This window comes from Barbus barbus (genome assembly GCF_936440315.1).
Source record: "Barbus barbus genome assembly, chromosome: 29".
Classification (NCBI taxonomy): Eukaryota; Metazoa; Chordata; class Actinopteri; order Cypriniformes; family Cyprinidae; genus Barbus; species Barbus barbus.
In genome coordinates this window covers 21,370,504-21,388,510 of record NC_136757.1, presented here as the reverse complement: position 1 = coordinate 21,388,510, position 18,007 = coordinate 21,370,504, and the positions used below count along the sequence as shown (strand labels likewise).

The 18,007-nt window shown below is 37.3% G+C and overlaps 1 protein-coding gene across 1 annotated transcript in view; it reads right to left on the bottom strand.

Annotated features, from left to right (window-relative positions):
• Positions 1-703: 703 nt before the first annotated feature.
• The window catches only part of skia (v-ski avian sarcoma viral oncogene homolog a), a 70,133-nt gene continuing 52,829 nt past the window's right edge, over positions 704-18,007 (bottom strand). Inside the window, exons 2-7 of the mRNA XM_079384997.1 lie at positions 9,673-9,792; positions 8,999-9,114; positions 8,003-8,280; positions 6,710-7,038; positions 5,556-5,786; positions 704-4,596 (exon numbers count right to left, since the gene is read on the bottom strand). Of these exons, the coding sequence (XP_079241123.1) occupies positions 4,402-4,596; positions 5,556-5,786; positions 6,710-7,038; positions 8,003-8,280; positions 8,999-9,114; positions 9,673-9,792 (1,269 nt within the window). The 3' untranslated portion in view covers positions 704-4,401. The remainder of the gene's footprint in view (positions 4,597-5,555; positions 5,787-6,709; positions 7,039-8,002; positions 8,281-8,998; positions 9,115-9,672; positions 9,793-18,007) is intronic.

Genomic DNA, 18,007 nt, shown 5'->3' with positions numbered 1-18,007 from the left:
ACACTATTTCCATTTTTCTACTTAAAAATGTCACATTTAAGTCAGTGTGTTACTTAGCATTTCTTGTAATTGTTTTCAATTTCTGAATTCTACAGCATTCTTTTAGCGCATCATCATCATCATCATCATCATCAATGTAGATCAACCAAAATATTTTTCATAAAAAGATTTTCTGCAATATTTTCATTTACAACTATTTCATCATATTAACCATATTAATTATTCATAAGTACATAGCCTATAATTAGCATATTTTGAACATTTGAATATGAAAAGTCTGGATAAAAAAAAAAAAAAACTTAAAAATTAATTAAATAAATTTTCTGTTTCTCTATTCACCTGTAGTAGCTCATCTTAAAAGTAGACAATGTACTACAAAGGTCCTTCCTGAATTATTAATCAGAAAGCTTCATAGATCTGATTCATTGGCTTATGTGAGCCACTATTACAGTCAATAACAAGAGCACTACCTTAGATCTTCATTTCACCTGTAAAACAGGAGCAGAAAAAACAGGTAAAAATTTTCTTTGAAGGATCAAAACATCCAGAAAAAAATATTTCTCCTGAATTTATACCATTAAATTGAGGTACGTCTAGAGACACTTGTAAGTGAAGGTGCAGTGAAAAGGGAAGTTATTTCAAAGGAAAAGAAATAAAGATGCTGTTCCACCGAGACTGAAATAACAAACAGAGCAAAAGATTTCTGGACAAACAACTTTATTTTTGATTATGGGTCTATACACTGTACATCCTGACACTGCAGTATATAAGCCGAACTACTTTCAACTCTAATCTCATAGAGCTCTCTATCTTACATTATAGTCCATGTGAGGAGAAAAGGGGATGTCTAAGAGGGAGAAATTGGCCAGATCCAAGTGTATAAGCAGCATCAGTAGAAGAAGAAAGCATACATTAATCTTTTACATAAAAATAATTTCAAGAGTTGCAAAGTTTATAGTATATTGTTATAGCAGCAGTGAAGGGCTAAGAAGATATATCGGCATGAAAAAAAGGAGAACAGATTGTTAAAATAATAATCTGAATGTCTGATTCAACCAGAACTGATGTGTGATATTTAGCTGAACGTAACAAAACATTGATAACAGAAAAAAAAGGCATTTACCATGACGATTTTACTGAACTATTATTTACTATTATTCTTTGTAGCACAAAAAAGGGAAAGAAAGCAGAATAAAGGACTGAATATGCTTGCATTGGGAATACAACCTTTAAAATAATAGTTCTCAAAACATTTTCTTTCTTTTTGTTTTTAAAAACACAACATAAAATATAACAACTATTATGTAAGGTTTTTTTCTCATTCTGAAAAAAGAGAAAGAAACACAATATACATTTATGATACAAAATGTTTGTAAAATGAAAAGAAAACAGCTATATACATTGGTGAAGTTGAACTTTCCTCATCAGACTGGCTAATCCTGCTCATTTATCAGTGATGTTATGTCGTTATTGCTATTTTAGAAATTTTTTTGTTAGCAAAAAATGGCTCTTTTAGAAAAAAATCCACATTTTTAGTATTATATTGGGAGCAAAGGAGTCTCTGTGATCAATTTCTCCCTTTTTCATAGAAAACCGCGAACAAAGTAAACTATCAATTTGCGTGTAAAAACAACTACAAAACCTCATCGGAAAGATTTTTTTTATTTTTATTTTTATTGATTTTTTGGTCTATAAAAACGCACAGCCTCTTGCTACTGTTAAGACACTGAGCTTCCTTTAGACCCCTGTTTAGTATCTTCCCCGTAGCCTGCAATGTACAGGTCAGGGCATATCATATAGTTTCAAAGGCTCATTTTACATCTATAGCAAAAGTAACCTCTTAAATATATTTTTTATTCCTTAAAAACAGAGAAAGAAAAGAGTTTATTTATTTCCGACATACATTTAAAAGCTATCTTAGTATAAGATTTAAATTCTTCTTTATCAGTGGCAATTGGAGCATTAAACTCTGCTATGCATTTTTCTTTTATTTAATTATTCGTTGATTTTCGAAGAAGAAAAAAAAAACATCAAAGGAATACTGACAAACTGGCATTAAAACCTATCAAATAAGCTGCGGCTTGCTCTTAAGCAATGATAGTCAAGTTCATTCTGGCAAAATGAGGCAAGCCAAAGAGGCTCCCCCAAATGACAGTGCAAATGGGACGTCCCGCTCTCACCATCTGACCACTGTCTGAAGCAGTTCAATGCGTGTTACAGTCAGCCACCGTGGAAACGGGCACCATAATTGTTCCTCTTCTGGAACCCCAAGGGCCCAAAGACAGGCACTTGAGGGTCTCCATCATTGCATATGCACATAAGGTTTGTATTTAGCCCAAGAGTAATGCTGTTAAGATTGTTAAGAGCTGAAATGTATTATTAAGAGGGGTTTTGTTTTCCTTTGTAGTTAAAAACAAGATTAAAATTGCTTTATATTGCATAACACAATAAAATACAGTTTTAATGCCCAATAATGAATATATGAATGGCAGACTTTATCTTTTTCTTTTAAATTCCATGCATATGAAAAAAATTACATAAGCTTGCTATTGAAAGAAGGAACATAAGCAATAAAATATTCACACAATCTGAAAAAACATCCGTTATAACAACAACAACAACAACAAAATGAAAAGAGCCAAAACGTAACATACATTCTGATTGCATTGTACCCAATGTGTATAAATCACTTATAAAATATATGTATTTTCAACAAAATCTATCTCCGCTAAGTGTGTGAGCATTTAAAGATGCATTTATTAAACCATCTAGACTTTCGTTCGTTCGTTTATAATGCGCTCTTGCTCACAGCCGAGAGGAGCACCTGCATTGATATTTAAACTCCATTATACCAATGCATGACAATTTGTGTGTCCTATTCATTTTGAACGGTTTTAAATTGGAAATCCAGGACAGTAACAATAACACTTTAGCAACGATTATAATCATATATCGATAACTATGATAAATGTTGAATTAAAGTCGGATTGAGGGAACGGCTGCATCCACATTTCAGCAAGCAAGCATGTAAAACCTTTTTTTTTTATTCTTGCGGTTTTATTTACAATAGTTTGTCTTAAACACATGATTACATTGCATTTATTAGAACTGCATATAATTAACAAAATGTTTATTTCAATTTTATACTTAGGAATACTAAAAACTCTCTGGGATAAATGTGTGGGAGAGTGTGGGAGCGTAATGCAGTATTTTGTAATGACAAAGTGCGATTCATTATTGTAAAGTAAAAAAACGAACAAAGCGAAAATAAAAAAAAAAGAAACATTTTCATATTTACATATTATAATTTACTTAAAAAGAACAATTTGTGGGTCTTGATCACACGACACCTCCTGCCCTAGAAGCTGTATTTTTTATGCTTTTAGTATTCCCAAAAATGGCCGCCCACGTTTGTGAGCTGGGCCAGTTGTCAGCACCTCAGCCCACGGAGAAGCTGTACGCGTGTGTGACGAGACGAAAACCCAAACCCTCACGGAGAGCAGGAGTAAACCTCCGATCTTAAGTTCCGCCGACAGGTTTTTACCCTCGAATGCACATATCACACGACAGCTTGTGAGGGGAGCATTTGTTTGCCATTAAAAGAAAGTGCTCTGGCTTGATCATAACACTTACTTGAATACAAATATCTCTCCCTTTCAACAGGGCTGAACTTCTCCACCTCTAGCTCTCCAAAGCCCTTTAACGCTCTCCTGACCAGTATCTCTTTACCATTGTTGAAGATACAAGTGTGTGTAACCATTTGTCTCCATGGCTTCTTTTAACCAGCATGACAGGTATGTACATGTAAAAGGGGGGAAAATTTGAGGCTCTGATAAGTCGCTGAAGTTTTTTTTTGTTTTTTTTATCTCATCCACGCTCACTAACAAGTCTCTTAAATAGCTTATTACAAAGTGATTTTCATCTTAGTTCCTCAAAACGAAAGAGAGAGGAAAAAGGAAACAGGAATTTCTGATGGGATGATGATGAGTCCTTGTCTCTTTGATAACAACGTGGGGCGGACAGCATGCTTAAAAATTGCTGTGTAAATTTTTTTGTCTTTATCACCAATTTGTTTGTCATAGAAAAGTCTTCATTTCAAAATGTATTCAGTTTCAGGCACAGTAAGCTTTTGTGCTATTGGCTTCTTCCTTTCCGATTGAACTTTTGTTTTTTTCTTCTTCTTCTTGTTGGAGGCGAGGTGCATTTCAGTGCTCTCGAAGTAAAACTTTTTCGAAAATGTGTCTGAAGTCCATCAAAAAATGTTCAGGATATCTCCAGGTTTGCGCTGGCTAGAGGCATATGGGCGGGGCTCACTCACATGCTAGTTGACATGATTGGGCGGTTGGTGCTGTCAATCAGGGCGGTGTTGGTGTGGATTGGGTGGAGTCAAGATAGAAAGGATTAGTTGGAGTCTTTGGCGGGTGGGGGTGGTGCGTCCGTGCCGTTCTTGCTGGGGCTTTTGGGCCACAGCTGTTCCTGTAGCTCCTTGACCACTCTCTCCAGGTGCTCCCTTGCCTCCTGCTCTTGCATCAGATCGGCTCTCAGCTGCTCTCGGTCTGCCTCGGCGTGCTGCAACTTTACTTGCAAGTCTTCAATCTGAAAATATACAATTTAAAGATGATAAAAAATGTATAAAGTGGTCACAATTTAGCAGCAGATCATGTAGTTTAACAAAATGCAACAGCACTGTCTATAGTTACACTGTATTCCACGTGTAGATTACACGGTAACCTTTGCACTTTTGCTTATATCTATTTTTTGTTATCTCGTTTTGTGTAGTTATGTAAGTTTTTCATCTAATATTTAACTTACATTTTAAGATTTATGTTAATTAACATTTTTAATAATTTTATTTCAGATGGTTTTTCTAATATTGTAAGCTATCCTGTGCAGAAGATCCTGCATTTTAACATAATATATATATATATATATATATATACTTTTTTTTTTTACATTTTTTAAGTTTAATGCTGTTACCTTAACTGAGAACTTCGTTGATTTTGTGCAACATTGTGCAGCGTTGTTCTACTTGTAAAAATAACTTATATTACCTGATATTGATAGTTTTAGATTTAAATAGAATCCATGTAGTAAAGTTTTGCTAGTAGCTTCTAGTGCAGCTAACACTGACACACAAACACAGCCAGGCAAACATCTTAGTGATGTCTCTCTCTTGTTTAGTCTGAAACACACAACTTTGACAGGAAGTTACCCTGTTTCCTTCTGAGAAATGAAACGTATCTCATCAGACTTGCGAGGCCACACCCAGTCTGACAGTTCATCTGAAAGTATGTGTGGGTGGGGTGTCATGTTACATCAATCTAAGCATTCCTTAGATTACTCTTCATTAAACAGACACTTGTTTGTCTTAAGCCACTTCCAGGACATTTATAGCACAGGGACAGTCACTCTGGGAACAATCTGTGGTTTAGTGTCTTGCTCAAAGGCATAATAGTTCTGAATCACACCTTTGAACCACGACCTTTTGGTTACTAGCCCAGATCTTTACACGCTTATCTTGGTAACAGTGAATGTATGAATGTGTTTGAACTAACCTGTGCAGAGTACTTGGCTCGCAGACGGCCGGCCTCACAGCCCTTGTCACACACTCGTAGCTGTCTGGCCTGCTCCAGCTCTCTCTTCAGCCGTATGCGTGACTCATTGGCCTCTCTCATTTTCCTCTCGCTTTCAGCACGCAGACGCTCAATTTCCTTGCGCAGGTTCCTCTTTGCCTCAGTTGCTTCACGGAGCTTCTCCTTCTTAGCAACACGGAGAAACTCAAGTTCCTGTGGAATGCATGGGAATAAACTGATAATTACTAACTCTGTTAATAAATGTGATGTTAATAAATGAAATGTTCCCACTGACTTTACGGACTTAATATAATATATTATTTTATATATTATTTGTTTTTTCCCCATATATATTGCCATCATTCGCAGCACTAAATTGTTTCGTACACTATTTCACCCATAAATTAAATATTAAACGTAAATTAAATTAAAAGGGTGCAGCTTCTTTTCAGCTATGTGAAGTGTGCCCTTGAGCAAGGCACCGAACCCCCAATTGCTCCCCGGGCGCTGCAGCATGGCTGCCCACTGCTCCGGGTGTGTGTTCACGGTGTGTGTGTGCGTGTGTGCATTTGTTCACTACTCACTGCTGTGTGTGTGTGCACTTGGATGGGTTAAACGCAGAGCACCAATTTCGAGTATGGGTCACCATACTTGACAATACGTCACGACTTTACTTTTTTACTTTACTTTATATATCTACAAGTTTATATAAGTATACATATATTTATATAATTATAATAATTAAATAAAATATAATCAATTATATTTATAAAATTATGTTCCCAATGCTGTTGCTGAAATAAATAATAATTAATATATCTTATAATAAATAAGTAATAAAAGTAATTAATATATTATAATAAGGAACTTATAAATGATTATATATAAACTGAATATTTTTTCAAAATTCTATATAATTAATACATGGCTTTATCAATATATTCAGTGAAAGTTCAATATTATATGTATGATTCGTCATCACAAAGATTAAATGAAACCTCCAGTGTGCTGTTGTGTAAACCCATTCTTACATAAATTGTTGCATTAAATTCAATGGTACAATTTACGTAAGAATGGATTTTTATTTATTTTTTTCCATATTTCATGAATCAGTGTCAGTGTCTGTGTGTGTGTACCTGCTGGAGGCTCCGTTTGGCCTGTAAGGCGGATCCCAGCTTCTCTTCCTGTTTTACCCTCATCTTCACTATCTCATGTAGAAACTTTTCCTTTGACTCTTTTGAGTCCAGGCCGTTGTCAAGTGCCTGCCTCAGCGTCTCCAGCTCCGACTCCAGGTTCGTCATGGCATGTCCCTCCCCTCCGGACACCAGGGGGCCCTCAGGGGGCCCGCTGGCTGGCGTAAGAACTGCTGGTAAGGTGGTTCCGGGGCCAGAGGGAGAGCTCAAGTCCTTAGCAGAGCTCGAGGATGTAAAAGATGGGGAGGAGAGTGAGGAAAGCGATGAGGTGACTGAAAAAACAAGATAGAGAGGAGACATAATTAAGTGGTGGATCAGACTACGTGGGCTTCACTGGTTCATATGTCAGCCAGTTTTTTCAAGCACCAGTCAAACACACAAGATGTGCTTTAAAATGAGCCGTAAAGGATGAGGAACGAAAGAACCCTCATTGATTTTCTGCCGCATCCACACAAGAGCTGTTACTGTTCTAATCCACCTCTCTCCAGAGCACTCAAGGTTGACTGAAAATGAACTGTGTGCAAATGAAGTGTGAATGAAATCTTAATGTATTTAAACGAGGACTTTTGTTTCACAACGCAGCGACAAAATCGAGGGTCGCAGTTAAAACACTCTTAAAATGAGGAAAATGATCCCAAATTGCTCTTCAAATATGTTAAAGGAATGTAGCATTCCTTCATTCATGTAACACATAAAATTAAGACTTCTGGTTTTACTGTCTAAACTGTGTATTTTGTGCCATAGACTTCCATTGCGATTGCGTTACTGTAAAACTATTATTTTTAATTCTAAATTATTTTCTGTGATACTACACATTGCGTTTATTTGTATAAATTATGTACTGTTATTTATATAAAAAGAGTTATAGGGTCATTTATTCCTGTGAATTTTCATTAGCCATTACATTAGTCTTTAGTGTCACATGATCCTTCAGAAATTAGTCTAATATGCTGATTTGGAACTCAAGAAACACTTATTATTATTATTATGATTAATCTTTAAAAAATGTTTGCTTCATTTGAAATAGACATGCAAAAATCCCTTTTAATCTTTTCAGTGCAGTCTTGCTGAATAAAAATAATAACTGTATAAACTGTCACCATTGATCAAAGGTAGGTATAACAGCATGAAAGTCTAACTTATTTTTCTGCTGTCAATAAAGCTTAACATGCTTTGAACCTGGAACATTCCTTTCATGAGGTGGAGTGACAGTGAAAAGGTGCGTCTTGTACTTACATTCCTCACGGCTCTCCACTTCCACCTCCACATCCGAGTCTCGCTCCTCCTGAGAGGACGGCAGGGGCTTGCTGGCAGTGGCCGAGGGGCAGGGCTGTGGGCTGGGGTGGGTCTCACCCGTCAGCCTCCTCTTTCTCCCACGGCTGGCACCTTCGCTTTCCGCCCCATGTGGGTGTGAACTGCTCGGGGCGGTAGGAGAGGCCTGCCCTCCTTTCTGGAGGGGTGTCAGAGCTACGTTGGGGGCTACGGCGCTCTCCAGGCTCTTGTAGTTGTAGAAGCTACAGAAGAGGATAGGAGTGAGTGAGCAGACCACATATATGCACTGATGCTAATTTTTAGTAACAGTTCACAAATGATGCACAACAGGCTGCTGCTTGTGTAATGGCATTACCTAACATCATCTTAAAGAGTACGGGTGATTTAGTAGTGAATAATCCAAACCAAATGGCAGGTTGACAGGAAAAAGCATCTCTGCAACCCACAAACGAAGGGTGGGGAGAGAACAACGACTGTTGCGAGTGGTTTCACAGAAACCGATCTGGGCTCGATGCATGACTCAACCAAACCCTCTCTTGTTATGATGGTAAAGTTAAAACCACATATATCTAAACAAACAATGGCCAACGGGCTTGCATCATGCTCCTCTGTAGAGAAAATCCAAATCTTATGCTGATTTGCTTTAGAAAAACCGCAGCCGAGCATGACTAACATGCTGGTTTCACACTAATGAACACATGCACACCCTTTCTTAAGGTTACTTTTACAATCTTTGTGCACTTGATCATCTTTTTATTAAAAAGATGATTGCAAAATGAAATGATGGTGATGTACAATTGACTTCTAACTGCAGGTTATGGTTTAATATCAGAAAATGAACATCGTTTAAATTATATATTAAATAAATAACTTATATGCTAATATGATGTGAGTATTGGCCAATCAGAATCAAGTATTGTGTCAAGTATAGTGCCATATAATATTTTTCTTATTGTTTACCTGTCACGTAACATGCCAGCAGGTCTGCCGCCTCCCTCCTTATCGCCAACAGAGATGTTTGGAGACCATGGCCTGAAGGCAGATGGTCTCTGTCTGGGCTGGATGCAGCTGAGCCCCTGCAGCAAGACAGAGAGATGTTAAAAGACGCCTAATGTGTTACATGTAAGTTTTTCACAGTTGAGAACACAATCATAATGCATTTTGAACATGAACACAGAGAACAGAGACCATCTGCACAGAGAGCATGACATTTTTTTTTTTTTTTTGCTTGCTGAAAGTCTCTTGAATTTAACATTTAAAAGTGAGAGAGACAGATAAAACAAGCATTGAAGATTGACAGTACAAGTACACCGAGGTCACTGTGTCTGCTTGAAATCGGAGAACTACGCAAGCCTATCTGCAGGCTCTCTTCATTTTAGGAGAATTGATTTTTTTCAAAAGAGCATCATCAGTTATTTTGGGTTGAGATCTTGTTTCAGAAGAATCTGATTCTCTGTGGCAAGAAAACAGTTGCTTGGCTCCAAAAATCTTCTTAGGAACGGCCAAGTTTCGTAAACAGACTTGTACAATATTAATACACAGATAAATATATAATAATCTGAACTCTGTACTTTCATACAACTAATCACATGTATCCACCAGCAAAAAAAAAGGAAAGAAAAAAGCTTTGTAACCTTATTGGCTGATGCAGAGAGGGATCGTAGCCAATCAGGTTGCTTGTCTTTGTCTCCTGAGGGCGACTGTGCTGGAAAGTCATCGTGTTTGGACTTCTTGGAAGGAATGGGATCAGACGCCTAGAGAGGGAAGAAAAGAGAGCCAAAAAGAGAGAGAAACGATGAGCGTTGCTCAATATGAAGAAAAATTAAGTCATCATCATTCTGATTTGCTACATTTCACGCATTCGTGTTCGACTCAGTGCACATCGTACCGTCTAGTCAGGCGCTCAGATGCCCTACAGCGCCTCTGTAAACTACAGTACAGTAATAGCAGGATCGATGCAAGCAGTCGGTCCCATTAAACGAGAGCTGCGCTAGAGGGTGTCTATCACTTCAGACAGAGCTGTGAACTGCCGAAGACAGGTGAAAAGGGAACGTATCTGAGGACTAAAACTGTGAATGTTAAATTTAGTAAGAGTGTTGACACTATGCGAGACTGCGTGTGTATGTATGCTGGAAGGAATAGGTCGGATGTATTATTCAGATGCTTAATAGTTCGACAGAACCATCTGCTTTCATGTTGCCACGTGAACACGCGAGTGCAAATATACATCAAGGCAGTATTTGTTTAGTTCTGTCACTAATGACCTCACTCCTGCTGAATTCCTCACTGACTGCAGTATAATCCCTAAAATACACTTACCTTCCTTTTCTACACTCTCATTTACTCCAGAAAACCTGCGGTGTGTGCCACCCACACATTTCTCGCTTATTAACACAAACTGCAGACTTTTAAAAGCTAAAATAATGCACAACGACTGGACAGGCAGTATCAGCCTCCGGCTGTAAATCTGCGCCAACTTTGCCTGGTGGACTTTGCGAGAGCTATTTTCGAGCAGGGCTTCTCTTGGGAATGTTTGAGAAACCCAGCTGACAAACTGCAGCGTCCCGGCCTAGTGCCCTAACTGGCCCGGCAGCAGGGGCTTCTGGGTAAGATGCTTCCAACTGGGTTGCACAGTGTCTGGAAGGTCTGACACAGTTAGCCAATCATATGCTGAAAGAGCTTCATGTTTTTTCCAGTAAGAGATGTAAAATGTTTTGTTTTTGAATAAACACAGTGGGGGAGTCAATTACTTTCAGAGCGAAAAGAGGATCATTCACGCAAAAGAACACGCTGATGGGCCGGTGCCGTTTGCATACATGAATGATTGTATCACGTATGACCTCATTCGGCAGGCCGATCTGCTTGGGCGTGGTGAATTCCCAGCAGCAGAGCATGATTATATGACCCCGACAACAGTCACTAGCCACGTGCCTGTGTTTATTCATGGATTAGACCTCTGACATAATGGCACCAAATCTGGGAGATCTTCCCTGACCTGGGCTAGGTTTTGGTGTCCTAGTACATAAATTACATAGGGCGCTTACATACTAGAACAAAACTCAAGATGGAGAATGAGATCTGGATAGAAAACCATAAGAGCCACTAGACCCAATTTTCAGTAGTCAAAGGATGGAATTCTTAAAAAAAAAAAAAAGCTACTTTGATTTTTTTTTTTTAAATGCAAGTGAATAGACAAAAGTGAATTTAGGCATCACAACATTATATAATTGTAATCAATGCACTTGCAGTATTCTAGATTCTAGTAAGCATCCTTATAAGACCATGCTAACTGCAGACAGTCAGATGACCATAGTCAGGCCACACTGCAGGAGAGAGGAAATGACCTATAAATAACATCCTTTTAGCTGTTTTTTTTTTGCTCTCCCTTAGTCTGGGTCTTCCAGTTGGACCCTTTGAGGTCCCTCTAAAACACATCAGCCCACACCAGAACTCTGACATTGACTGGACAGCCTGTGGGGTTACATCACTCAGATAAATATATGAGTATATAAAGACTATATAAAGATAAAGCCCAACAGAAAAAATAGAGAACCTAAGATTGGGATTTAATAACGGATTACTACCTGACTGCCACTAAAGTGTGCAGTTGAAGAAGAGCTGCATTTGAGACGGGGCCCGAAGAAAGACAGAGATCTTTAAATAATGCTTCTATTTCTATCTTCTACTTTGTATATTAGAGTCTCTGTCTATCAGTCTGTCGTTTTCACAGTCATTGCATCCTCTTTCTTTCATCTGATGGCCAGCAAAGGGGCCCCCGTTTTAATACCCCCTTTTAAACTGGTCCCCAGCTTCCATTCTCACATCAAACAATGTGCTTACGGGTGCAGCATCTTCATGGGGATGTGCGTATGTGTGTGTGTGTGTGTGTATGTGTGTTGTGTGACAGAAAGGATGCTGTAGACAGACGTCCAAAGCACTGTGAGACATGCAGACAGGAAATCACACCTTTTGATAAGAAGCAGGACGCAGCAGCATGCGAGACACATACTTAGATGTGAGCTTAGCTCTGAAAAATGCACAAATACATGATCTCTTTTTTTGTCTTTCTGAGGAATCTCACACCTTGCTTTCGTCATGGTAATTCTGGCACTGGAAGACAGTGCATAGATGTCTTCAAATTGACTATATAAGACACATGCACACTAAAAACAGGAGTTCACAGGATGGACAAGTTTCTGCAAAGCGGTTTAAAACTGCAGGTGTCTGAGGAAGGGCGGGGTGCCAAACACACACACACACACACATTCTGCCTTGCACGTTGGTGTGAGAATGGAAGAAAGGTTTTTGCTAGAAGGTTTTTTGTTGCCCGCTTGAGGGATGACAAAGGAAATGTGCTTCGAAGGGCTGAACACCCACACGGACGTTCACTTCTTGCCACATTACACACAATTAACCTACTAAAGCTAATGGAGTTGCTAAATCGTCTCTCCTGACTCGTTGTCCTCATAATGCCACCCCTCCCAGTCTAGTCCTGTGTTTCCTGTGGCACAGATTGCAGGATTTCCCTCCTAAACAAGCAATTGCATTCCAAACAAACATGACTGACAGAAACGTCCCCATGTGACGCTGGCAATGTAAACATCTCCCTGTGGTCTCTCTGTGTTACTGCTTAAATAAAGCAATAAGCCAAAAAGAATGAAAGTGGTTTTACCACAGGTCAGACACAATGTGAAGCCTAAGATTTTTTTATATTAATATCAATTATAATATTATATGAATAATAATAGTTTGTTTTTATTATTAATTTTTAGACACTGTCTGAAGCCTAAGAAAAATAGGAACATTGATGTTAATGTTTTCATTGGCTTCACATTGTCTAAAATGAGTAATAAAATAATATTATAAAAAATTTTATTTATATCAATAATAATATTAGTATTAACATTCAAAATAAACAACTGAACTATTCAAGTAATTTACAAAAATAAATAAATAGTTTCATAAAAATAACTTCATTTAATATTAATAACTCTATTTTATTAATCATTTTAGACACTGTGTGGAGCCTAAGAAAAATATAAAAAATATACAATATTAATATTGAGATTAATATTAATATTTTACCTCATGATGTGTCTAAAAATAAATAATAAAATACTGTTATTAATAATTAATAATATTAGCATTAATATTTAAAGCAAACAACTGAACTTTTCAAGTAATATAGTTCATTATAAAAAAATGCACATTTTACAATTTAATTTATTAAATTTTACATTTATCAACATAAAATGATTTAACATTAGATTAGACGATTAGGTTCGTGAATATATGCTTTGGAATTTGAGTTTTCAAAACAAATTGAAAATCTAGTTGTGACTACCGCGGCGTGGCTTGATCCTGTCTGTGAAGTTCTCCACAGACAGGTTTGATTTGATGAATGTTGCTATTTAACTGTGAGACAGGTTAAGACTATGAGACAGGTTTTTTAGAAGCTCGTGTGACAAGCTTGTATATAGTGTGAACGCCAAAAAAGCAAACCAGTTTTTTTTTTTGTGAAAGCGTCAGTGTGTGCAAGCGATACTCCACCCTCTCTCTGACCTGAACATGGCCTCCCCCTTGAGCTGAGCTGCAGGCCTCAGCCGGAAGGGAGGAACTTCCTGTAAAACTAGCAGAGCGCAGCTCTCCTTCTCCTCCGTCTCTTGCAGTCTTCAAACGGGTTGTCGTATTTCTCACGAGGCAGTGACCACAGAAACCTTAACCATACAGGTGTCAGACTAAATATGTTCTACATGGTCCACAATGTTGCATTTGAGAGTGTTTTTGTCCATACGTTGAGATGATCAAAAGTGAAATCTCTCATTTAACTTCAGTTAGAAACAATTCTAGGTATGAAATTTCTTCGCAACAGGCATCTCAAAAACGTATGCAAAAGCATTTGGGCTTCCCAGATGCTGTCGTGTGGGAATAATTCTTCCCAAATGAATACGGTTCGATTGGTGGTAAACACGTGTTGTTCTCTGAGAAATCTGGATTTTGGGGAGGTAGAGGTGTAACGTGAAACGAGTGGTTTTCTCTCTCATGCGTTTGCTCTCTGGGCGAGTACCCAGCTCATTAGGAACGTTGTGTCTGTACACCACACAGCTAGACAAAACACCTCCCTAACTATGCCAGCAAACACATACAGATGTTCACAGCATTGTTCTCACTTTCCCAGACTATCAGATGTTTGTGACTCTTGCTTTTAATCGTGTTTGTTTACCTGTAGATTATATCTACAGAGCATTCACACAGAATACGGTTTCAAATAGGTTCATCATTCATACTTTTTTTTTTTTTTTTGGCAAACATTTGTTTTGCTGCTTATATCATACTGTATATCAGTGTTGTTATTGTTAACAAAAACGACAATTCGAAAGTTTAAGCTAAAGTACTAAAATGAATAAAAGAACTAAATAAAAATGATCTAAAATTTAATTACTAAAATGAAAACCTTAAATGAAAATTGGAAAAGTTGGCTGAAATAATTTTAAGCTGAAGTAGGCTACTAAAATGACTAAAAGCTAAAATAAAAATTAAAGCTATACAGAAATATAATAAAATAATAATATAAAAAAGGCAAAAACAAATTGCAGAATAATTATAGAACTTTATTATCAAGGGAAATAAACTAAATAAATGATATATATGAACTAATCTAGCTAATTCATTAATGTGTTAATTTTTTATACAAATATAATTTATAATAAATTATTATAATAAATCATTATTTATATTCATACATTTTTTAAATATTGCTATGACACTATTCAAAATCCATTCAAAAATCTGAATGGTCAATGGGCACAATATGCCTGGGCTATTTTTAGGACTCAGATTGCTTGGTGGGTAGAAATATTTCGCTGTACATTGTTGGACAAATGTCTCGGCAGAGGACTCAGGGCTGTCATTAGTGTCTATGGTGTGTGTTTTGAGGTTGGGCTTCCAGGAAGAGTCCAGTGACTCCAGACATAACAAAGCCGCACAACACTTACAAGTGCACCACAATAAGGCAAAGCAACTAAATAAGGACCATCCCCTGCAATCGCCCATGCACGGTCCAGCACAGACTTCATTTCCAGACTCAAAACCACAGAGCAGCACACAAACGCTGCCGCACACACGAAACCACATCAAAAGTGAGGCGTTCTGTGCAGCTGCTTGCTTGTATATTCAACTAGAAACGCACACACACACATAAACCTAGTGTTTTCTAAACTTGGTCACACCAGAGAGGAGGGATAGGGTTCCACTTCCTCTCCAAATTTGCTTTGGCAACGACTAGTGTGGGAACGCAGTAGACCCTGTTCCCTTCGGACACACAGGGGGCAAATCCGTAGTACAGGAAAGACGGTACATGTCCTGCTTTTTTCATGACGGTCATCGTCACACACCTCATTGTTGTAAAAAAAAAAAAAAACCTGTTCAACGTTCCAATCTGCAAAACAAACTTTATTCAAAATTAGAAGCTGTAAATTTAACCGACAATGTACGGCAGTAGAAAGAGAGGGAGATATATATAGATAAAGAACAACAGAGAGAGAGAGAGAGAGAGAGAGAGAGAGCAAGAGAGCCCTCGGGTGCATGCAGACGTGGAGAGGAAAGAGAAGAATCCAGAGAGAAGCATAAATCTATGACTCATTTACTCTCAAAGTTAAAAGCATCTAAGAGCAGGATAATCACATTTCAATGTTTTTCAAAAGTTGTTGAAATTGCTGAGGCTGGACCCTAATGGACGCTTATTGATCTATGAGTGTGTGTATGTTGCTTTCTTCTACCATGTCTTACCTCATGTCTACTAATAGCCAGATCTCTAATCTCTTGTTAGAAGCAGCTTTTTTTTATTGATAGCCGATAACCAATATAATAACCAATATCATAAATCTAAATGGGTTTGTCTGTTTGTTTTTTTACTCATGATACATCAAATATACATCAAGAATTGTATATTAAATTATACTATATATACTTATTTTCTAGGGATAATAATTTAAAATATTATATTATATTATATTATGTAATTTAAAATATACTATATATAATATTTAAATATTATACAATTAAAATATTAAAATAAATCAATAATAAAAAAAAAATGAATTTGAAAAATATGCCTTGGACAAATCACACTTATACTACTAATATTAATACTTAAAAAAAATATTGACAATACTGATTTTGTCACTGATTACAAAATTTCCTCAGAGTGTGAGACAGCGGTGAACTTGCGTTCCAGCTTTGCAGATGGCAGTCGTTTCTAGCAAAGTTCAAATGCAGTGACAGTTTAAACCCCCTAAGGAGAGAAGCCTCTTTCAGCCAGGACTCGTTTTTCCCTTCTGCCTTCTTTTCTCGCTCTCTTTTTAATGACTGCTTTTCAGCGCTGTCAAAGGAGCCGCCGTCGTGAGTGTGCTCATAAAAATATTCAGAGAGCCTCACCAAAAAATTCCTGCGTTTATGACCTCATAAAGTCAACCATAGCGAGACAGAAAGAGTCGGAGAGAGAGATTTCTCTCATTCCTCATACGAAGGAGAGGAAAGACAGACAGAAAGAAAGAGAGCGGGAGCAGGTTAGGCTTGGTGACAGGCTGTTTGAATTCAAGCAATGTGCATAGGGACATATTTTCAAAATCTATAAATATTCAAGAAAAAAAATCTAGATAAACTAGTCAAACTCAGAAAATGACTAGTCAGTTTTTGGACAACTCGTTGCTTTTTAGTTCCAGCATGGACTCCTGTTAATAACTGTGTGTGAATCTGTATGTGTGTGCAGGCACGTCCTGTTTCCAGACAGCTGGCCTGGGACGGGGGTCTCACACTCACATTGGTGCTCAGTGTTACTTGGGGGCAGTGGAACAGTGCGAGGTATTTCGGTAATCTCTGCAGAGTCAAACGCACATGTCTGTACATGTGACAGGCCGAGAGAAGCGCCAAAACAAACACACGCTCGCACAGAATAGGAAACATGGCCTACACACACACTCATTCAGGGAGATTCAGAGGTCACAAACTCTTGAAAGAAATGGAAGGGGAAAAAGATGAGAGGGGAAATGAAAGAGTGATTGATTCATGAGATAAGGACGAGTGTGTGTGGCACTGACGTATGCTTTACTAGCCAGTTCAGACAAGAAAGTGTGTGGGTTGTCTTTTTGACTTGGTAATCCAGTTATTATTGCAGCTAAACCCACTATTCTCTATCACTTTCTCTCCTCTACTCTTTTTTCTTTTTTTCTTTTTGTCTGAGTATCTCAACAGTTGATTTGAAAAGACACTATTCTAACAATTTAGGTAATTTCCATAATTCTGTTAAAATCCTGGCTTCAAAACATATGACAGCCACTTTTTTTGTTAGCAATCCTGCACAGACACAAGCAGAGAGCATTTCTAATGCTAATTTTGTGCCTGATTTTCAAATTTGCAATGCTTCCTGATTATAGGAAAAATCTGTTTTTCTTTTTTCTATTTACACCCTTATGAAAATTAACTGTGGTTTTACTGCAAATAAAACCCAAAAAAAATAAACATTGTTACTATAGTTAAACCACAGTAACCACAAATTAACCATGGTCTTTCTACACTAAACATAGTTTAACCATGGCATTTGTAGTAAAACTGGTTATACAAAAGGTAATTAATACGCCAAAAAACCATGGTTACTACACTTTTACTATAATAAAACCATGGTTAATTTTCGTAAGCTTACAGCTGTCACAAAGACATATATGATTTCTCATGACACTTATTTCTGGACATTTTATTAGAGGTATTACAAAACAAACATTCTCAGACATTTAGCCACAATGCTAATGCAACACTGATGTAACACATACCGTTCAAAAGTTTGGTGTAAGTAAAGTATGAATACTTTCATATTCAGCAAGTTTGCTTTAAATTAATCAAAAGTGACAGTAAACACATTTATGATAAAAAAAAATGTAATAAAAATTTTTAAAATTGTGATAAAATGTTATA